Source organism: Macaca nemestrina, chromosome 2 (assembly GCF_043159975.1).
Source record: "Macaca nemestrina isolate mMacNem1 chromosome 2, mMacNem.hap1, whole genome shotgun sequence".
Lineage (NCBI taxonomy): Eukaryota > Metazoa > Chordata > Mammalia > Primates > Cercopithecidae > Macaca > Macaca nemestrina.
The window spans coordinates 148,719,649-148,736,172 of NC_092126.1; the positions used below are offsets into that span (position 1 = coordinate 148,719,649).

At 51.5% G+C, this 16,524-nt stretch overlaps 1 protein-coding gene across 4 annotated transcripts; it reads left to right on the forward strand.

Moving 5' to 3' along the window:
• Positions 1-562: 562 nt before the first annotated feature.
• Positions 563-16,503, forward strand: LOC105477676 (interleukin 17 receptor E). 4 transcript variants are annotated; one of them, XM_071092181.1, is made up of 17 exons: positions 563-2,248; positions 2,449-2,623; positions 2,956-2,971; positions 3,596-3,715; positions 6,566-6,663; positions 6,906-7,065; positions 7,157-7,296; positions 8,425-8,493; positions 9,400-9,466; positions 11,031-11,206; positions 11,293-11,340; positions 11,420-11,465; positions 11,608-11,762; positions 14,088-14,156; positions 14,681-14,732; positions 14,812-14,910; positions 15,364-16,503. In XM_071092181.1, exons 1-17 carry the CDS (start codon positions 2,172-2,174, stop codon positions 15,912-15,914), a joined length of 2,118 nt encoding a protein of 705 aa, XP_070948282.1. In that variant the 5' UTR covers positions 563-2,171; the 3' UTR covers positions 15,915-16,503. The 4 variants fall into 4 exon arrangements, with proteins under 4 accessions (XP_070948282.1, XP_070948278.1, XP_070948279.1 ...); XM_071092179.1 differs by lacking the exons at positions 563-2,248; positions 2,956-2,971; positions 3,596-3,715 and having other exon boundaries at positions 2,404-2,623; XM_071092177.1 differs by lacking the exons at positions 563-2,248; positions 2,956-2,971; positions 3,596-3,715; positions 6,566-6,663 and having other exon boundaries at positions 2,387-2,623.
• The last annotated feature ends 21 nt before the right edge of the window (positions 16,504-16,524 follow it).

Sequence of the window (16,524 nt, forward strand, 5' to 3'; positions counted from 1 at the left end):
GCACAAGAATCACTTGTACCCAGGAGGCGGAGTTTGCAGTGAGCCAAGAATACACCACTGCAGTCCAGCCTGGGAAACAGAGCAAGACTATCTCAAAAAAAAAAAAAAAAAAAAAAAAAAAAAAAGCCAGGTGCTGTGGTTTATGCCTGTAATCCCAGCACTTTGGGAGGCCAGGCTGGGAGGCTGAGGTGGGAGAATCATTTGAACCTGGGAAGTGGAGGTTGCAGTGACCTGAGATTGCACCATTTGCACTCCAGCTTCGGTGGCAGAGTGAGACTCTGGATCAGGAAAAAAAAAAAAAAAAAAGAGAGAATTGAGTTGCAAGGGCCTAGCAAAAGTGCAGCTCCCTGGGCTATAGACTTTGACCTTGTCCAAGTCATTATCCCTCTGCTTCCTTATCTCTCTTTTAATGAAATGAAAACAATAATTATCACTTACCTGTCTCACAGGGTTAGGAGGATTAAATATGAAAGTGTTTTGTGAAGTGTGAAACAGATAAACTACATAGATGAAATATATAATGACATTTATTCAATTACGCAGCACATACTTCCCCCTATGTTTCTCCTACTGCTAGTGTAGCAGGACGAGCCGCAGACAAAACTCCTCCGACACCAGATTAAAGAAGGAAGAGGTTTTTTATTCGGCCGGGAGCGTCGGCAGACTCGCGTCTTAAGAGCCGAGCTCCCCGAGAGAGAAATACTTGGCCTTTTTAAAGGCTTACAACTTTAAGGGGTCCACGTGAAAGGGTCGTGATAAATCGAGCAAGCGTGGGAAACATGACTGGGGGCTACATGCATCAGCTAACAGAACAAAAAGTTTTACAATGCTTTTTTCATACAGTGTCTGGAATTTACAGATAACACAAGTAGTTTAGGCCAGGGGTTGATGTTATTATTATTACTTTGTTTAACTCCTAGGGCCGGGTGGTGGTGCCAAGGTTGTCTGGCTATTTATCTTACTTTTGTTTCTTTCTCCCTTTACTCCTGTCTTGTGAACTAGGCAAGGTGGGGGGAGGAGGGCAGCAGGAGTAGTAGTGGTCTGCTTCCTTACTAGGTTTGGAGAAACATAAAGGATAAGAGTTTTTATCTTTTCATGAACTCAAAAAGCTAGAGGGTACTTTTAGGATAATGGGTAGGATGCAGCCTTCAGACAATGAACCTAAACACAAGAATAGAATTGGTCGAAAGCAGGCTGTGGTTAGGCCACTGAAAGGTGGTCTAGATTGAGTTGCAAGGGGACAGTAACAATCTCAAGATGTCTTTGCCAGGCGCAGTGGCTCATGCCTGTAATCCCAGCACTTTGGGAGGCCAAGGTGGGAGGATCACATGGTCAGGAGTTCAAGACCAGCCTGGCCAATATGGTGAAACCCTGTCTCTACTAAAATACAAAACTTAGCCAGGCATGGGGCAGGCACCTGTACTCCCAGCTACTCGGGAGGCTGAGGCAAGTGAATCGCTTGAACCCGGGAGGTGGAGGTTGCAGTGAGCAGAGATTGTGCCACGGCACTCCAGCCTAAAAATAATCTCGATAGAGTGAGACTTGGTCTCAAAAAAAAAGATCTTTGACCTGGTAGGTGTGCCCCCAACTTTCTTTCCAGTGTGTGTGTTACCAACGTGAGGGCTGAAGCTGCTCAAATGCTCCATGAGTGGGAGGAAGCTGTGGGATGATGGGGAGGGTTCCCACAAAGATGGAGCCTCGTCAGCCTTTCTCCAGCACCGGAAACCACAGGAAATCAGGTCAATGTGTGGGGCCCGCTCCCTCCACTCCAGGGCTCAGCTATGAGCTCTGGGGCTTCCTGAGCAGGCTGTACTGACTAGTGGGTCCTTGAAGCTAGGGGCCCCTTTGGTATGGAGCCCTTTGCCTAGAAGAGCTGGACCTGGCTCATGGGTAGAGAGAACTTGGCTATAGTCCTGAGAGTTAACCAGGTGGGAAGCCAGGGTACATATGGGTTTCACGTGCATCCTAGAGTGCTTTTTTTCCTCCCCACTCTAAATGGTGCCTCAGTCACCTCTGTATCTCCAGCACCCAGTGCTGAGTAGTGCTTAAGAGCTCGACTAATTCTCTAAGTGAGGGGGTGAAGCACATGTCTGTGGGAGACACAAGTTCAACAGTGTGCTGATGGGTGGGTCAGATCTGCAGTGTGTTTCAGGAGTAGGAGGGGCTAAGAAATGCGTGCGTCCCCCAACCTGATGCTAGTCCCTTTCCTGTTACTTCTCAGTCACCGCAGGAGCCCCTTGTCTTTCAGGTGGGGGGCAGTAGGGTTTTGGGGGGCACAAGCTTTCCTCAGTCCCTCCACTTGGAGGGGAAGGAATGTGGCCTGGCTGGCTGGTTGGAATCAAGGAGGAGCTTTCAGGCAGGGCGGGGCCAGGGCAGGCTGGGGCGAGGGCTCCTGCTGGTACTGTGTTCTTTGCTGCTGCACAACAAGGCCCTGCCACCCACCTTCAGGCCATGCAGCCATGTTCTGGGAGCCCTAATTGCACAGAAGCCCATGGGGAGCTTCAGACCGTCAGCCCTGCTCCTGCCTCTCCTCCTGGTAGTCATCGACCTCTCTGACTCTGCTGCGATTGGCTGTCCCCACCTGCCCCACTGGAACACCCGCTGTCCTCTGGCCTCCCACATGGTAAGGTGCTGCTGCCAGGTAGGGACACCTGCCTAGCACAGCTATAAAGCTCCCCACTCCCCTGCCCGCCCTGTGCTACCTCTGCAGTCCCTGTGCTCTGGTGGCAGCTTCGATGTGTCCTCTACATAATCTCAAAGGGGTAGCCAAGGTCCTTTGTGCTGACGGCCTGGACAGGGTGGAGCTGGGAAGGTAAGAGCCAGAGGGTATGGGCTATTAGCTATGGGACTCAGAATTCGCTGATTTGAAGCAAAGACCCCAAGAATGCTCCTTATGGGAGTCCGTCCTAATAATAGCTCTCTCCTTTCTTTTCCCTACTGGGCCCTGTGCCTCAGGATGATAGTTTCACTGGTGAGTCACGTTTCCTGCCCCATTGCTCCTCCCCACGCCCACTATTTCTCCAGATGCCCAGCAAGCCCTCCATTCTAATTTTCGGTTCCCAACCTGGGAAGTACCACAATATCAAGGAAAAAGTTTGGAATCATGACAAGCCTGGATTCACGTTGCAGTTCTGCCAGACTCCCGTGTGGCCTCAGACTGTGCACCTAACCCCTCCAACTAACCCTCAGTTTCTGAGGGGTAGTAGCACAGTAGAAATGATTGTACACTAAAGGCAGTGTTGCTTTTGATCTGTAAGGAGGATTAGATGAGAAACATGGGTAAATCTCCAAGTGCTCCGTATATGTTGGTTCCTCCCCTTAACTGATCCCTCACTTCTATCAGTAATACAACAATAATCCTTCCTATTTTATGGTATGTTCTACTTCACAAGACATTTTCCCATGCACTACTATTTTGATTTTTATAACAGACCCACTTTATGAATGAGGAAACTGATCCTTAGACAGGTCCTATAACCCCCCAAGTCATACTTCCAGGATGTAAGTGACAGAGCTTGGCCTCAAATCCAGCTTGTCTGAGGTAGGAGGGACCTTCTTAGACCCTATCATTTGCTTTCCCTTCCATCTTTCCCAGGAAGTTCTGCCCATATCCCTTGCCGCACCTGGTGGGCCCTCTTCTCCACAAAGCCTTGGTGTGTGCGAGTCTGGCACTGTTCCCGCTGTTTGTGCCAACATCTGCTGTCAGGTCGCTCAGGTACGAGAAACAGGCCCTTGGGCCATTCTCAGTGAAGAGAACATTTTGAGCGACCGCCTAGGCTGAGCAAGTGGGACTTACTAGAATAGATATTTGTCTTGTTGTAACCTCAACGGGGACTTGGATTATCCTAAAATAGCACACTATGACTGATATTCATGAATCCAATTGTACAATTTTATGAAGGTATTTTTTTCAGCTGAGATTCTTGGAATTAAAAGCTATGGATTTATTGTTATTACCATTTATTTGTAAAGCAGGATCTTCTTTCTTACTCTATATTTTAATTGCTCAGCTCGGTGCCTGGTACATACTAAATGCCCTTACATTGCTTAAGAATTGGCAGTTTCTAGGCCAGGCGTGGTGGCTCACACCTGTAATCCCAACACTTTGGGAGGCTGAGGCAGGCTGATCACCTGAGGTCAGGAGTTTGAGACCAGCCTAGTCAACGTGGTGAAACCCCGTCTCTACTAAAGATACAAAAAATTAGCAGGGTGTGGTGGCGGACACCTGTAATCCTAGCTGCTCAGGAGGCTGAGGCAGGAGAATCACTTGAACCCAGGAGGCAGAGGTTGCAGTGAGCCGAGATCGTGTCATTGCACTCCAGCCTGGGCGACAAGAGCAAAACTCCATCTCCAAAAAAAAAAAAAGGCAGTTTCTGGGCCAGGTGTGATGGTTCACACCTGTAATCCCAGCACGTTGGGAGGCTGAGGTGGGTGGATCGCTTGAGTCCAGGAGTTTGAGACCAGCCTGGCCATCATGGCAAAACCCCATCTCTACAAAAAAAAAATACAAAAATTAGCTGGATGTGGTGGTGCATACCTGAAGTCCCAGCTACTTGGGAGGCTGAGGTGGGAGGATCACCTGAATTCAGGAGGTGGAGGTTGCAGTCACTTAAGATAGTGCTACTGCACTCCAGCCTGGATGACAGTGTGAGACCCTGTCTTAAAAAAAAAAGAACTGGCAGTGTCTAATTTTTCTAAATGTTTGCTGTTAGAAATAATGCCACAGGGCTGGATGCAGTGGCTCATGCCTATAATCCCAGTACTTTGGGAGGCTGAGGCAGGCAGATCACCTGAGGTCAGGAGTTTGAGACCAGCCTGGTCAACATGGTGAAACCCCATCTCTACTAAAAATGCAAAAATTAGCCAGGCGTGATGGTGGATGCCTGTAATCCCAGCTACCCAGGAGGCTGAGGTGAGAGGATTGCTTAAGCCCAAGAGTTCAAGACTGCAGTGAGCAGTGATTGTGCCACTGCACTCCAGCCTGCGTGACAGAGCAAAACCCTGTCAAGGAAGGAAGGAAAGAAGGAAGGAAGGAGGGAAGGAGGGAAGGAGGGAAAGAAGGAAGGGGAGAAAGAAAGAAGGAAAGAGAGAGAGGCAGAGGCTGGTGTGGTGGCTCATGCCTGTAATCCCAGCACTTTGGGAGGCCGAGGCAGGCGGATCACAAGATCAGGAGATCCACACCATCCTGGCTAACATGGTGAAATCCCGTCTCTACTAATTATACAAAAAATTAGCTGGGCATGGTGGCGGGCACCTGTAGTCCCAGCTATTCAGGGGGCGAGGCAGGAGAATCGCTTGAAGCAGGGAGGCAGAGACTGTAGTGAGCCAAGATCGCGCCGCTGCACTCCAGCCTGTGCAACAGAGCGAGACAAATAAAAGAATGCTAAAATGAATATCTTTGTATATATAGCTTTTTCTCTGCTTAAGAAATTAATCCTTTCTTTTTTTTTTTTTTTTTTTTTTGAGACGGAGTCTTGCTCTGTTGCCCAGGCTGGAGTGCAGTGGCCGGATCCCAGCTCACTGCAAGCTCCGCCTCCCGGGTTTACGCCATTCTCCTGCCTCAGCCTCCCGAGTAGCTGGGACTACAGGCGCCCACCACCTCGCCCAGCTAGTTTTTTGTACTTTTTAGTAGAGGACGGGGTTTCACCGTGTTAGCCAGGATGGTCTTGATCTTCTGACCTTGTGATCCGCCCGTCTCGGCCTCCCATAGTGCTGGGATTACAGACTTGAGCCACCGCGCCCGGCCAATCCTTTCTTGACTGCATCATAATTTTCTTTTTTTTTTTTTTTTTTTTTTTTGAGACGGAGTCTTGCTCTGTCACCCAGGCTGGAGTGCAGTGGCCGGATCTCAGCTCACTGCAAGCTCCGCCTCCCGGGTTTACGCCATTCTCCTGCCTCAGCCTCCCAAGTAGCTGGGACTACAGGCGCCCGCCACCTCGCCCGGCTAATTTTTTTGTATTTTTTAGTAGAGACGGGGTTTCACCGTGTTAGCCGGGATCGTCTCTCGATCTCCTGGCCTCGTGATCCGCCCGTCTCGGCCTCCCAAAGTGCTGGGATTACAAGCTTGAGCCACCGCGCCCGGCCTGCATCATAATTTTCAAGACTAAAGAAGTTTGACATCCTTACCCTCCTTGATTTAAAATGACTTACTATCAGGCGTGGTGGCTCACGCCTGTAATCCCAGTGCTTTGGGAGGCCAAGGTGGGCAGATCACCTGAGGTCTGGAGTTCGAGACCAGCCTGACCAACATGGAGAAACCCCGTCTCCACTAAAAATACAAAATTAGCTGGGCATGGTGGCACATGCCTGTAATCCCAGCCACTCGGGAGGCTGAGGCAGGAGAATCACTTGAACTCGGGAGGTGGAGGCTGCAGTGAGGCGAGATCGTGCCATTGCACTTCAGCCTGGGCAACAAAGAGCGAAACTCCGTCATAAAATAAAATAAAATAAAATATAAAATATAAAATAAAATAAAATAAAATCTTACTATCTAACCCTGGGCTATATCTCCAGGTAGGGGAGGGGTAATGAAGGCTAGATAGTAAGTATGTCCCCCCCTGCACAGGTCTTCAGTGGGGCTTCTTCCACCTCCTGGTACAGAAATCCAAAAAGTCTTCCACATTCAATTTCTGTAGGAGACACAAGATGCCAGCACCTGCTCAGGTACTCTCCCTTTCAGTTCCAGCCCTACCCAATGCCCCACAGACCTTTGCTTTCTGGCCTCTCATTTGGTTCTCCAGCCATGTGAGACAGAAAGTGTGGAGATGAAGTATTCTGTCTATTACACAGCTAGGGAGGCCAAAAGAGTTTGAGCAGCTGCCACAGTACCTCAGATTCCAGAGGCAGAAACAGAAGCCAGGTTTCCTGATTCCTGGCCCGAGGCCAACCTTTTTCTCTGCCTTTAGAGGAAGCCGCTGCCTAGTCGTCGCCTGTCTGAGAAGAGCCATCACATTTCCATCCCCTCCCCAGACATCTCCCACAAGGGACTTCGCTCTAAAAGGACCCAACCTTCGGATCCAGAGGCATGGGAAAGCCTTCCCAGATTGGACTCACAAAGGCACGGAGGTGGGCACTGGGTACAATAGGAGATGGGTTCAGTTGAGTGGTGAGGTGCTAAGGGCAAGAGACAAGGCTACTGAGTCCTTCCTCTCCCCAGGGCCCGAGTTCTCCTTTGATTTGCTGCCCGAGGCCCGGGCTATTCGGGTGAACATACCTTCAGGCCCTGAGGTCAGTGTGCGTCTTTGTCACCAGTGGGCACTGGAGTGTGAGGAGCTGAGCAGTCCCTATGATGTCCAGGTATGGCGTGTCATCCCCTGTAAAAAGCCCGATCACACAGTGCTAGCAACAGAGGCCACCCATTGTACATATGGGGAAACTGAGGCCCAGAAAGGGACGGTAACTGTCCAGGACCTCCTTACAAGCTGAAGGGTCTATCATTAAGACTTCTTTGGGCATGGCATGGTGGCTCACACCTGTGGTCCCAGCACTTTGGGAGGCCAAGGCAGGAGGATTGCTTGAAGCCAGGAGTATAAAACCAGCTTGGGCAACATAGTGAAACCCTGCTGCTAAAAAAAAAAAAAAAAAAAAAAAAAAAAAAAAAAAATTAAAAGAAAGACTTCTTTGGACTAGACAGAAAGGGCAGAGGGCCTTGTCACCTGGAAGAACAGGAAAGGCAGGCAGAGAACTGGAGCAGACATGAATGACCATGAATGAGCAGAGAAATTAGTATGGTATTTACCCCTAATGAGAGGATCCTCAGTGTGATTTAGGCATTAAGAAGCCTTTTCTTGAGCTTTAAGTTAGTGACAAGTAAGAGAAAATAATTGTTAATTAAAAAATTTAAAAGCCTTTTCAGCTCCCCTAAGAGGTTGTACCGTTTGAGAACATAACAAAATGGTCACATCTGTCTTACCCTTCCATCTCCCTCCCTTTGTTCCTGCCACTCAGAGAATGATATGTCCCCCATTCTCCCAACCTGGGCCCCAACATCCCACCTCAACTTCCCTTTGTCATGGATGCCATTGTATACAGTTGGTACCATTTGCAGGGACTGCTGCTGTACCCCTGAGACCCTCAGCTCATCATTTTTATAACGGTGAGGATACCTCATAAGTTCACTGTGATGCTAGCATGGAGTGAATTGATTTAATGCTTCTAGCACTCACCACACACCCTGGCATACAGTAGGGCCACAATAAAGGAAGGTATTCCCTGTCTCCTTCCCCGCAACTCCACCTAGAGTACCTAGAGCTAATGCTTAGATTACTAAGCAGACAACCTTTGAGAGATTTATCAGAAGAGGTATCTCATATAAGAGGGAAAACAGGGTGTGTTGGCCAAGATCCCAGCGCTGTTCTGCCCTTGTCTGTGTGCCTATGCTCTTTCTCAGGCATCTTTTGTCTTCCCCTGTTGTTTCATCCACAGAAAATTGTGTCTGGGGGCCACACTGTAGAGCTGCCTTATGAATTCCTTCTGCCCTGTCTGTGCATAGAGGTGAGCAAAGGAAAAGGTGTGGGCTGTCCATGGCTCTGCTCCTAAGTCGCCAAGGTGGCACAGTTGGTCAAGTATATCTCCAGTAAACTGGGTTTAAAAAGGACTGAGTGTTACTGGCATGCTTAGGAAGAGTGGCAGCAGCTTGGCTGTGAGCCACACACGGGGTCAGAGGTGGAAGGGTGCTGCTGAACATTGGACCTTCTTAGGGTGATTCCAACCTCAGCCCCATCCAAACCCAGCTTTCCCTGGCCCAGACCTGGCCTCAGCCCACAGAGCCAGAATAGGCAGCTGTCATCGCTATGTGTTCTGAGGAGTCGAGGAAGGAGCGTGTACATGGCCACTGCAGGGTTGCATATGCCCCCAAAAGTCTTGCCCCCTCTAGGCCTCTGTGGCAGTCCTCCTTTTCTCTTTACAAGTCTAAGGAACATATCAGAAAGTTTTCTATGGACTAGACAGAAAAGGCAAGGGAAATTGTCACCTGGGAGACCTAAGGGAGGATGATGGCAGAGACCTAAAGCCACGAGCAATTGCCAGGGTGGACAGCAGGTGGGCATGTTGGCATTCCAGTCAGGAGCTAACACAGAGCACTGGGTGCCTTGGGGATGGCTGAGAGTGGAGGCCAGAGAAGACCAAAACTGAGGAATGCAACCTCAGGATTTACTTCTTTCTGGGGATAGTTCTCTTTAGGAGGAAAGGAATTAGCCCCTCACTTGCTTATCCCTCTCCTATGCTCTGGAGTTCCTCCCTACCCTTGCCCCCACCCCACATTGCCCCCTCCCACTCGGTGCCTGGCCAGCTCAGGCAGCTTGCGTCACAGTAAAGTAAAGCCAGAATGAGTTTTAGGTCTGAGTGAGATTGGAAAAGCCATTCCTCTGACCCTCCCCACCTGCTCCCCTGTCCCCCTAGGCATCCTACCTGCAAGAGGACACTGTGAGGCGCAAAAAATGTCCCTTCCAGAGCTGGCCGGAAGCCTGTGAGTGCTGCTGACATGCACCCTTGTGCACACACATTCCCTTTCTCTTTCTGTCTCCTACACACACATGCACGCACACACACACACCACACTTCACACGTTTGCTGGGGGAAGCCCCCAGAAGGCATACAGGTATTTCCCTGGAGTCAGTGAGGAAAAGGGCTGCCAAGTCTACCAGTCAGCTTGCCAATAGATCAGAGAGCACTGAGCACTGAGGCACTGTGAGAAGTTCAGAAATAGGAGGCCTAGGAGATGGTGTCCTAAGACGATGGGCCAGAAGACCCAGTTCCCATCCCAGCTCTGTCAGTTGTTCTTCTCTGAGCCTCACTTTCCTCATCTGTAAAATCTCAATACCTGCTCTGCCGTCAAAGCGTTTGTGAAGCCTGAGTTAAATATTACATGTGAAAGTGGCTGGTGATGTCTGAAGTGCTGTATGCATGTTGTTCTCAAGGAGAGGCAGGACACTCGGACACAAGTGAATCGCATAAAGCAGCCTACAGAACTTACAGGGCAGGGTTATAGTTAAGGTGTAGTAGGGCAAGAACTCCGGAAAGGGAGAAGCCCCAGAAGGGCCATTGTAAGCAGAGAAGGCCTCTTAAAGGGAGTGGCATCTGAGCTGGGGTCAGAAAAAGGGCAGGATTTAGACAGGAGAGATAGAAGGGGAAGACATTCCTGGTTCTGAGAGGACCCTAAGCAGATTTTGAGTTGGAGGAGAAGCAAGGAGCTGGCCAGAATGGAGGCCTGGGAAGGAGAGAAGAGAGACCCTGGATAGAAAGATAATGAAGCCAGGCGCAGCGGCTCATGCCTATAATCCCAGCACTTTGGGAGGCTGAAGCGGGCAGATCACCTGAGGTCAGGAGTTTGAGACGAACCTGGCCAACATGGTGAAACCCTGTCTCTACTAAAAATACAAAAAATTGGCCAGGCATGGTGGTGCGCGCCTGTAGTCCCAGCTACTCGGGGGGTCAAGACAGGAGAATTACTTGAGCTCGGGAGGCGGAGGTTGCAGTGAGCCGAGATCACACCACTGCACTCCAGCCTGGGTGACAGAATGAGACTCCATCTCAAAAAACAAAAACGAAAAACAGAAAGGTAATGAAAGGGGTCCGGTCGTGGTGGCTCACACCTGTAATCTCAGCACTTTGGGAGGCCGACTCACTTTGGGTGAGTCACAAGGTCAGGAGTTCATGAGGTCAGGAGACCAGCCTGGCCAACATGGTGAAAACCCACCTCTACTAAAAATACAAAAATCATCTGGGCTTGGTGGCTCACACCTGTAATCCCAGCTACTGAGGCAGGAGAATCACTTGAACCCAGGAGGCAGAGGTTGCAGTGAGCCAAGATCGCACCACTGCACTCCAGCCTGGGAGACAGAGTGAGACGCCGTCTCAAAAAAGAAAAGACAGATAATGAAAGGGATGCTCATTGATTGAGTACCTGTTCAGGCCAGGAACAGTACTGGTTACTTTTACAAACATCATCTCCTGCTGCCCCCAGGATGTGGGTGGCAAGGTGGGGCTGAAGCAGGGCTGACCCTCACCCACTGACCCTACCACCTGCCCAGATGGCTCGGACTTCTGGAAGTCAGTGCACTTCACTGACTACAGCCAGCACACTCAGATGGTCATGGCCCTGACACTCCGCTGCCCCCTGAAGCTGGAAGCTGCCCTCTGCCAGAGGCAAGACTGGCATACCCTTTGCAAAGACCTCCCAAATGCCACGGCTCGAGAGTCAGACGGGGTGAGGACAGGTTCCCCCAGGACCAGGGTGGGCAGGACTGGGGCCCAGGAATTTTCTCCCTGATGAATTCTTCTCTCCTCCCACAGTGGTATGTTTTGGAGAAGGTGGATCTGCACCCCCAGCTCTGCTTCAAGGTACAACCATGGGTGAGAAGAGATGTGGGGTAGTGGGTATTGCCTGGAGCTTGCTAACCTGCATTCCTATATTTCTCAGTTCTCTTTTGGAAACAGCAGCCATGTTGAATGCCCCCACCAGACTGGTAAGCCAATAGGTGACCTCTGCTGGGAACCCCTGCCCCATTTCATCCTCACCCAACTGTGACCAAGCTGAACCCCAGCCCAGCCCTGAATTCATCACCCGAAGCCCAACTCCTATCAACACCCCCACCCTGCCCCAAACAGGGTCTCTCACATCCTGGAATGTGAGCATGGATACCCAGGCCCAGCAGCTGATTCTTCATTTCTCCTCAAGAATGCATGCCACCTTCAGTGCTGCCTGGAGCCGCCCAGGCTTGGGGCAGGACACTTTGGTGCCCCCTGTGTACACTGTCAGCCAGGTATGGCCTCGCCCCCACTAGGTCCTATTGCTCAGAGCACAGCCCTCAATTTCCTTGTCACCTCATTGAGATAGACCCTGGGAAGGCAGAAACAAACAAATCCCTGACTTCTACCATCTGGTTTACTTTATTTACGTGATCAGCCTTTGTTCAGCTGACTTGCTGACAGTAGATTCCTCAAGGGAGCATTTTCCTTTTTTTTTTTTCTTTTGAGACGGAGTCTCGCTCTGTCGCCCAGGCTGGAGTGCAGTGGCACGATCTCGGCTCACTGCAAGTTAAGGGAGCATTTTCTAATCCTTTCAGTTTCTGAATTTACAGGAATAACAGAGGCAAGGGACTGGCCCTCCCACATTCAGGTGTTCTCTAGCCCAGGGGTCCCAATCTCTGAGCCGCAGACCAGTACCCACCTGTGGCTTGTGAGAAACCAGGCCACACAGCAGGAGGTGAGTGGAGGGTGAGCAAGCATTGCTGCCTGAGCTCCGCCTCCTGTCAGACCAGTGGCTGCATTAGATTCTTATAGGAGCGCAAACCCTATTGTGAACTGTGCATGTGAGGGATCTAGGTTGTGAGCTACTTATGAGAATCTAATGCCTGATGATCTGAGGTGGTTTCATCCTGAAACCATTCCCCCAACCCCAACCCCTTCAACCTCTGTGTAAAACTTTTCTTCCATGAAACCAGTCCCTGGTGCCAAAAAGGTCGGGGACCACTGCTCTAGCCTAACAAAACAACATTTTATATTGATGCCTTCCCTTGAACCCAGCTGTCCACTACCACTACTCTCCTGCCTCCACGAGGCACCTGTGCAGAAGTTATCTATCCCAGGAGGCAGAGCCCATGCAGCTGACAGGCTCTGCACAATCCTGTAAACTACTGACAAATTTCACCTGTTACATGACTAGGAGCACTTTATCAGACTATCTTCCATGTATCTGATATAAAAACCACAGTCAAATACACCCTTAATACCACAGCACCAAGCTGACTAAGCATGACTAGCACTTTCAAACAGTTATTTCTTAAATGCTCACTTGCAGCTTATACGTTTGTTTTGCATTGTATGAGGGCTCCCAAGCAGACAGGTGATAGTAACACGGTATATAAGACCAAGTCACGCTTAAGATGGCCAGGTGCAGTGTCTCACACTTGTAGTCCCCACTGAGGCAGGAGAACTGTGTGAGCTCAGGAGTCCAAGGCTGCAGTGAGCTATGATCATGCCACTGCACTCCAGCCTGGGTGACAGCATGAGACTCGGACTCTAAAAAAAAAATGTTTTTAATTAAAATTCTGTCCAATTTAGTATGCATTGTTCCCACCCTGTAGCAGGCTCTGGGAGATACAAGAAAAGTATATAACACAGTTAAGGAGTTCACAGACTAATAATAGCTGTTACCAATACATGAATATACATTGCAGTTTATTTAAAAAGATATTCATGTGCATATACCCATTTGATGCTCTCAATAACCCAGTAAAATAAAGATTATTATCCCTCACATAAAAACCAAGAAAGTAGGCCAGGCGCAGTGGCTCACGCCTATAATTCCAGCATTTTGGGAGGCTGAGGCAGGCAGATCACCTGAGGTCAGGTGTTTAAGACCAGCCTCACCAACATTGCAAAACCCGTCTCTACTAAAAATACAAAAATTAGCTGGGCGTGGTGGCGTGCACCTGTAATCCCAGCTACTCAGGAGGCTGAGGCAGGAGAATAGCTTGAACCCAGGAGGTGGAGGTTGCAGTGAGCCGAGATTGTGCCAGTGCACTCCAGCCTGCATGACAGAGCGAGACTCTGTCTCAAAAAATAAATAAACATAAAAAAATAAAAATAAAAATGAGGAAAGTGAGGCTTAGGAAAGAGAGATAACCTGCCTCCATGCAAAGACCACACAGTTAGGGACTACAAAGGCAATAGGTAAGCCTGAACCCAGGTCTCCTGACCCTAAAACTTACATTCTTTTCAATGACATGTTGTGATACCTCTTCAGCTGTGCAGGAGAGTAAAGTGAGGCAGCCTTCCTGGTTTGTGAGCTGCTAGAGGACAAAGACAATGTCCGCACCCGCCTTCTTTCCTCAGGGCTTGGCACAGAGGACATACTCAGAGTCTGTCTGTTTGACAAACACCTGACTGCAGCAGGAGCTGAACTCTGGGAAAGATCAGTGGGAGCCGGAGTGGCTGAGGAAGCCTTCTTGTCAGAGGTGGCACTTGGCCTAAACCTCGTAGGACTGGGGGTATGGTGGGGAGGAATAGCAGGGGCAAAGACTCAAGGCCAGACAGGGCCAGATTCACCTCCCTCAGGAGAGCCTTTCTGATCTTTGTTTCTACAGGCCCGGGGCTCAAGCCCAGTGACACTAGACCTCATCATTCCCTTCCTGAGGCCAGGGAGCTGTGTGCTGGTAAGGAAACCTACTCTCACTCTACATACAGAGCCCTGGCATCTACTCCCCTGGTAGCACTCACCTGTGGAAAATCCATTCTGCAAAAATGTTTGGTTTGGCCAGCACGGTGTTTTGAATCGAAATTACTTACCGCCATTTACATATATAAACAAAGCTGGATTTCTGACTTCTGTTGAAAAATCAGAAAAACCTAGTGCCGGGTGTCCGCACTCTGGCATGGTGACAATGGCCTGGAGCTCAGCGCCGTCTGATTGTTTCAGTCAGGGCCTGTGCTCTCCAGGTGCTCACAGCAGCCCTGGTCAACTTTGAGTTTACTTTTCGAGTTTGGCCCCTGTCACACTTGAGTTTGCCACCATTGCCCTGTGCTGTGCCAGGCCAGGAGCTGGAGCAGACACAAACCCACCTGGGGAGAATTTCCTAGCCAGTGGGAACTCCCCTCTCCCCCAGCTCCACACTTCACTCAGCTCCCTGGGGAGGAGAATATGTCTGGTTCATAGGGCTGGGGGACTCTGTGCCCTCAGGTGTGGCGGTCAGATGTCCAGTTTGCTTGGAAGCACCTCTTGTGTCCAGATGGTGAGTTCTTGGGGAGGGGGAGGTAAGAGGGAGGCTGGGCACTGAGGAACTGGGCTTGGCCTCACCCTGCTTGACTCAGTGTCTTTCAGACGTCTGGGGCTCTTGATCCTGGCACTGCTGGCCCTCCTCGCCCTACTGGGTGTTGTTCTGGCCCTCACCTGCCGGCGCCCACAGTCAGGTAAGCTCACCTGGGGGTAACCTGAGTAGTCAGACCTGCCCAGCTCCGAGGCTAGCTGCCCCCTCACCCTCCCCTGTCTGAGCTCTTTGCACTGCACCCAGTCTCTTGTTACCCAGGCAGGGATCCTCAGGCCCCCAAGTGGGCAGGAATGGTTAAGGCAGGGCAAAGGGCCCTCTGAGCAGATTGTCACTGTACTAAGTCTCTGGACAAAAGGCTAGTGGGGCAGAAATCCAGCCTGCGCTGTACTCAGCCTGGAGCCCTAGCCCTCTTTTCAGAAGGGGTGCCTTTATCTAATTAGCCCATAGGCTAGGGCTGCTTTTGGTACCAACCCCCAGAGCAAACAAGGGGCGGGGCCGGAGAGGCGAGAACCTTCGGTATCCGGAGAGGCTGGGGAGGAGAGGGCTGAGTAGTCTCTCAGCCCCCACCCCTTCATCTGTTGCTCCCCGCCACTAGGCCCGGGCCCAGCGCGGCCAGTGCTCCTCCTGCACGCCGCGGACTCCGAGGCGCAGCGGCGCCTGGTAGGAGCGCTGGCTGAACTGCTGAGGGCAGCGCTGGGCGACGGGCGCGACGTGATCGTGGACCTGTGGGAGGGGAGGCACGTGGCGCGCGTGGGCCCACTGCCGTGGCTCTGGGCCGCGCGGGCGCGCGTAGCGCGGGAGCAGGGCACGGTGCTGCTGCTGTGGAGCAGCGCCTGCCTTCGCCCGGCCCGCGGCCCCGACCCCCGCGCCACGCCCCTGCTCGCCCTGCTCCACGCTGCCCCGCGCCCGCTGCTGCTCGCTTACTTCAGTCGCCTCTGCACCAAGGGCGACATCCCCCCGCCGCTGCGCGCCCTGCCTCGCTACCGCCTGTTGCGCGACCTGCCGCGCCTGCTGCGGGCGCTGGAAGCGCGGCCTTCCGCAGAGGCCACCAGCTGGGGCCGCCTCGGTGCGCGGCAGCGCAGGCGGAGTCGCCTAGAGCTGTGCAGCCTGCTGGAACGAGAGGCCGCCCGACTAGACCTAGGTTGAGCAGAGCTCCACCGCAGTCGCTAGTTTCTGCGGCCGCAATGCAACGGACACTGGCTAGAACCCCGGAATGAGCCTTAGACCCTGGAATCCTTGGGGTGCCTCGAGGACGACTGGCCGAAAAGCCTTATTCCCTGCCTCACAAGCCGGAAGTCCCAGCCCAGTCCCCGCGCGCGTCCCTCTTCCTCCTCATGCTTTCCCTTGACTGAGAGCTCCTCTAACCCCTGTTCTGATGGGGGAGGGCGGTCTTCCCACTTCCTCTCCAGAACTCCAGAAAGAGCAGTGTGCTTATGCTCCAGTCCAGGCTGGAGAGGTTGGGGCCGGGGTAGGGAGGCAGGAGCCATGTCAGTTCTGAAGGAGGGTGAGGGGGTGTGGGGGGGCGGGGGACGGCTGAGAGAAAACCGCCTTGGGGGCCAGGGATTCCCTTTCCACACTGAGGCTCTGCCCAGTGGGAGAGAGGACTCCGGACCTAGGAAAAGAGGCTTTTGGCTCTGGGTGTTAAGGACAATGGGAGTTGGGGGTGGGATGGGTGGTTGCTGGCGGTGGGGACCAAGATCCGGAAAGATGAATAAAGACAAACATGACAAACTAAAAAACACAGTGTGCTTCTCTA